At 46.7% G+C, this 5073-nt stretch overlaps 1 protein-coding gene across 2 annotated transcripts; it reads right to left on the bottom strand.

The window, feature by feature from the left end:
* Positions 1-479: 479 nt before the first annotated feature.
* Positions 480-4799, bottom strand: LOC118853843 (uteroglobin-like). 2 transcript variants are annotated; one of them, XM_036764071.1, is made up of 3 exons: positions 4413-4790; positions 995-1182; positions 480-646 (listed from the first exon to the last, which is right to left on the bottom strand). In XM_036764071.1, exons 1-3 carry the CDS (start codon positions 4522-4524, stop codon positions 629-631), a joined length of 318 nt encoding a protein of 105 aa, XP_036619966.1. In that variant the 5' UTR covers positions 4525-4790; the 3' UTR covers positions 480-628. The 2 variants fall into 2 exon arrangements, with proteins under 2 accessions (XP_036619966.1, XP_036619965.1); XM_036764070.1 differs by having other exon boundaries at positions 480-1182; positions 4413-4799.
* Positions 4800-5073: the final 274 nt, after the last annotated feature.

Genomic DNA, 5073 nt, shown 5'->3' with positions numbered 1-5073 from the left:
TTTGCAACTCTAAGGAATTAACATGGTATTGTAGAGGTCCTGGGTTCAAATTCTGACTCTGCTTCACCCAGAAAGCCTTTCTCCTCCTCCGGCAGGGGGCACGTGAGTTGGGGACATCCCTTTCTCCTTCATCTTTTCACCTGTTTCCCTAGACCACTCAGGGGAGCGACGGCATTAGCATGTCCAGTCTCTGGCTTGTGGGTTGTCCCTGTTGTAGCTGACAGTCTTGCCCTGAATGCCTTCCCCGTGGACTTTGGTGGGTTGGGACAGTGGTGCCCCGAGCTCTTGCCTCCCCCCCTACATCTGAGACCCTCCACCCCGAGACAGCTGCAAGGCACTCAGGCTCCCTCCCCAGCCCTCACTGGACCACCTGGGATTCCAAAAGCTCTTATCCACCAATTTATACTATTCCCAGATCCCCCCTCTTTTTTTTCCCCTGTGTGGATGTGGATAGACAAAAAAGGGCAGGACACAAGGACTCAAATGCTTTCAGTTTACTTTGGGGACAAGGACAGAGAACTGGGCTGGGGAGAGTCCTGGGCACAAAACCACCAGGAGCTGGCATTCAGCGATTCGGCATTTGGTGATGTCTGGGAAATGAAATAAGTGGGCTTGACAGGTATTAGTTTCAGGTCAATATTTTTACCTGAAAAAATACAAAACAGAGCGCATGAGACAAGGGGCTTTTGGCTGGCGAGCATCTTATATCATCACTCTCATGTCAGGGAAATTGACCAAGAAGCTACCGTGGCGACGTTTCCTATTTTTTTAAGTTTTGGAGGTACCTGGGCTGGTGCTCACAGGGCGCATTGGAGAGGGCGCCTTTCTCCTCCGGGGGCTTTTCTCCGCGCCACCCCCCCCCCCCCAGTGTTATACCATTATGACAGTTCGGCCAAAGGATGGTGCGGCAGCCCAGCAGGTGGGGAAATCAAGCTCCAGCCAGTTGAGACACCATGGAAAGAGTCCATAAAAGAACCCAAAGGCCGATCTTTACCATCAGCCTCCCGATGTCCATTTTGGTCGTGTCGGAGAGGGTGTCCACCTTTGCCTTCAGTAGCTTCCCAGCTGCTTCCATGGCCTCATCAGGTTGGAAGCACCGAATGGCTTCGAGATACTCCTGGGGGGTGCCCTTGAAGAGGATGTCTGCCACTTCTGGGAAAGTAGGGCAGATTTTGGCAGAGGCTGGAGTGGAGACAAAGGGGGCGGGGGCTGGGTTTATTGAGGCAGTTTTCCAAGCACAGCTGCCCCCCCCCACCCCATTCCAAGAGGGACAGCGATGATCCTAGGAGTTAGAGCCTTGAAGAACTCAAGAGGTCAGTCAGGCCAGCCCTTTCCTATGAGACCCAGGCAGAGGAAGTGGTTCGACTAAGGGCACTCCAATAATCATTGTCAGAGAGGCATCTGAGCCAAGATGACAAAGTTGGTGCTTTTTTTGTTTTTTCCCCACTCACTATGTCCTCTAGCCATTGTGACACCCTATGGATTGCCTTCAGATCGGCGTTTGGACTTCACGGACTCGCTGATTCAGGTTTGTATGATAATGATGCTGATCATGATATTGATAACAATGACAGCGCAATCAATCAATAAGCATTTGCTAATACTATTTATTGATGCTAACGGAGACAGCTAGAACACTGAGTCTGGAGTCAGAAAGACCCGAGTTCAAATCCAGCTTTTGATACAAGCTGTGAACCTGGGCAAGTCACTTAACCTCTGTTTGCCTTAGTTTCCTTGATTGTGAAATGGAAGTAATACCAGAACCTGCCTCACAGGAGGATCAGATGAGATAATGTTTGTAAAGTGCTTAGCGTAGTACCAAGCACATAAGAGGGCCTGGAGAAATGGTTATTCCTTCATCCTATTAAGTACCTACTGGGTACCAGGCACTATAGTAGAGGCTGGGCATGCAAAGACAAAAACCAAGTAGCCCCCAGTCTTCAAGTATCGCAGAATGCTTTATACACACATATATATATATACACACATAAATCAATAAGTCATATATTTATATATAACATATACGCATACATATATTTATGTATGTATGTATATTTATATATAGTAGCATGTATGGCATATACACACATAAAATTATAATATATGTGTATATATCACTAAATACACTTATACATAATATAGATAAACATTTATATAGGCATAGCATGTATGTAGATATTTGTGCATACATAGGTATCTATATATCCATAAATATATTTATATATGAATATATATGAATGTGTATTTATGTGTGTATATATAATAGCCTATAAACCTCTATGTGTACATACCCACATGGGTATATATCAATAAATGTCAGAATCCTAGCTTCTTCTACCACCTTGGTGGCCACGGAGTCCCAGAAAGGTCGCCAGCGCCTACAGTTCCTTCTCGGAGAGAGGCCACCAAAGTCAGACTCTTTGTAGCCTACAGATTCAGGGCAAGCTGTCATTCAGATAGTTTTGGAGGTACCTGGGCCGGTGCTCATAGGGTGCATCGCAGAGGGCACCTTTCTCCTCTGGGGCCTTTTCTCCAGGCTCCCCCAAGTGAAGTAAGTTCTGCCTGTGGCTTTGTGAAACCAGCTGGGAATCAATCGCTGGAACATCTGGATAAGCTGCCTCTGGGTAGAGTGTGCAGAAAGCCCTAGGTTCCAACTCTGTGCCAGACACTTACCAGCTTTGTGACCTTGGGCAAGTCTCCAAGCCTGTCTGAGCTTCACGTTCTTCCTGTTTAAAATGGGCCTGATAACAGCATTTACTTCGTCTAGTTGTTGGGGGATCTAGTGAGATAATTCATGGAACATGCTATACAAATCCCAACTCTCCTCAGTCTTCCTATGATAATGAATGGAGAACCCTGTCTGACCCTTCTGATTCTAACTAACCATGGTCTATCAGAGTTCTGCACCTAGAATGGGAAGGCTTGGGTTTGAATCCTGTCTCTTACACTTACTAGTAGCTTGACTTCTCTGAACCTGTAGGACTCGTCTACCAAATTAACTGTGGTCTGTGTTAGTGGACGCTGAGGAAGTCACAAATCCTTGATGGACCTGGGTTCAAGTCTCAACTCTGACACTTCCTGGCTACCAGACCTTGGGCAAGTCAGATTGAAAGGTGTAAAGAACCTTCAAGGTCGTTGAGTTCAGGCCCCGCATTGTACAGATGAGGAGAAAGAGGCCCACGTAAATGAAATGATCGTCTGCCTGTGCTAAGTGGCAAGGCTTGAAATCAAGTCGAGGCCGTGTTGTTTTATCATTCTGTGCCTCAGTTTCTTCATCCGCAATGTTGGGGTGCTAATCTTTACATTTGCCACCTCATTGTGGAGTGAAAGGAAGACACGGTCTGCTTGAGCAGTTTTTGGTCTCCTTTTATACTCTTCAGAATTATTCAGGACTCCCCCAGAGAGCTTTTGGGTGGGTTGTCTATCAATATTTACTGTATTAGTCTCTGAGACCAAGGCTGTGGGAAAGGTCTCCTGCTTTCCGATCCACAGGACACCATCCAGGACTCAGCCCAACCTCACTCCAACGGGGCTGCCTCGGCCAGTCAGGTTGAATAAGAAGGAGTTCAGCCCTGAGGAAATTTACACCAACAAGAATTATCGGTCCCCTGCAGCCTAACGGTCCTTTGAGACTATCTTTGAAGAGCCACAAGAGAGGAATGGAACCCTGGTCTTCACAAGTTCCCGGAAGCTTCGAAGAGCGCTGGAATTCCGAGATTGCGGCCTCCCTGGGCATCGAAGACCTTCCAGGGCAGTGCGCCCTGCCCCAGGCCGAGCCCCTACCCTTGACCTCGGACCTTTGCTGCAGCAGAGGCTGGAGGAATTACATACCTTGTTGTTGCAAGAGGAAGAGGAGCCAGGCAAGGGTTAGGAGTTTTAGTTTTTATGTCCAGCCTTGGAAAGCGGGCCCTGGCCTTGCCAGGAGGGGTCCTGGAGAGGGGTGTTCAGTCAGAAGACTGTTTTTCTCCCCAATGTTAGTAAAGATTATCATAAGGAAAAAAAGACTTACCTAAAATTCCATCTTCTAGAAGAACCCTTCCCTAACTCCTCTTAATTTTAGTGCCTTCCCTTGGTTAATTATTTCCTATATTCTGTATGGAGCTTCTTTGTATGTATTGGTTTGTTGTTTCCCTTCTTGGAGTTGGAACTTATTGTGGGCAAGAACTGTCTTTGGCTTCTTCTTGTATCCCCAGTGCTGAGCACAGTGCCTGGCACATTGTAGACACTTAATAAATGTTTATTAATCACAAAAATTTACTGTATTAGAATTCAGAACATTTTATAATTATTATGAAAATAGTTTTTACCTCTCCAACCCCCTGAAAGTCTTGGGGGGTCCTAGGGGTCTCTACACCTTACCTGGAGAGCTGCCCATCTACATCTTCTCTTGCCAGAAACCTGTACATACTCACCCCAGCTGCAGCAGAGGGCCAGGGCAACCAGACTGCAAACAACGGTCAGCTTCATGGCAGAGGCCAGTTGGTCAGTCTGTGTCTGGAAAGGTGGTGGAGGCACCATCAACATGATCCGGAAAGGGTTCGCTCTTATATTCTATGGGCAGCACCTTGACCTTCCCCTTGGGAGATGGGGCGGGGGGAGGGGTTTGACCACAATATTTACTCGAGTCTTCAGTGAAAAGTGTAAATATTCTGCTTGTCACCAAGCTTCTCTTTCCCATGGAAAAAAGTCCTACATAATGTAACACTTTAGAGATGACTGGAGAGCACCTTTGTTCAGGCGGCCACAGGGACACTTGGCATGGCGTGCCTTTGCTGGCCTCGTTCTGGTTGGACCGAATGCTGTATCAAAATGAAGGGAAAGACGTAAGAGGGACCTCAGAATGTCAACACAGGTGCCTTCTCAACGGGAGTGGGAGGTGGGGAGAGGACGGAGGGAGACAATGTGGAACTCGAAATTTGAAAAAAAAGAATGTTAAAATTGTTTTTAGCTGTAATTGGAAAAAATAAAATATTAAACTAAAAAAACAAATAAAACCACAGAATGTCGGAGCTGAAAGGGACGCTAGAGTATAGAATGGCTGAGCTAAGAGACTACTCAGACTGTGGTGAAAAC

The sequence above is a fragment of the Trichosurus vulpecula genome, chromosome 6 (genome assembly GCF_011100635.1).
Source record: "Trichosurus vulpecula isolate mTriVul1 chromosome 6, mTriVul1.pri, whole genome shotgun sequence".
Taxonomy (NCBI): domain Eukaryota; kingdom Metazoa; phylum Chordata; class Mammalia; order Diprotodontia; family Phalangeridae; genus Trichosurus; species Trichosurus vulpecula.
Note: the sequence above shows the minus strand (reverse complement) of the source record. Positions and strands in the feature narration are given on the sequence as shown.

Bases quoted from the DNA above. Each gene is read 5' to 3' on its own strand.
- LOC118853843 (XM_036764070.1), bottom strand. From the start codon at position 4,524: ATGTTGATGGTGCCTCCACCACCTTTCCAGACACAGACTGACCAACTG. The intron at 1,183-4,412 runs GTGAGTATGTAC...TCTCCACTCCAG, and splicing joins GGCCCTCTGCTGCAGCTGGG to CCTCTGCCAAAATCTGCCCT.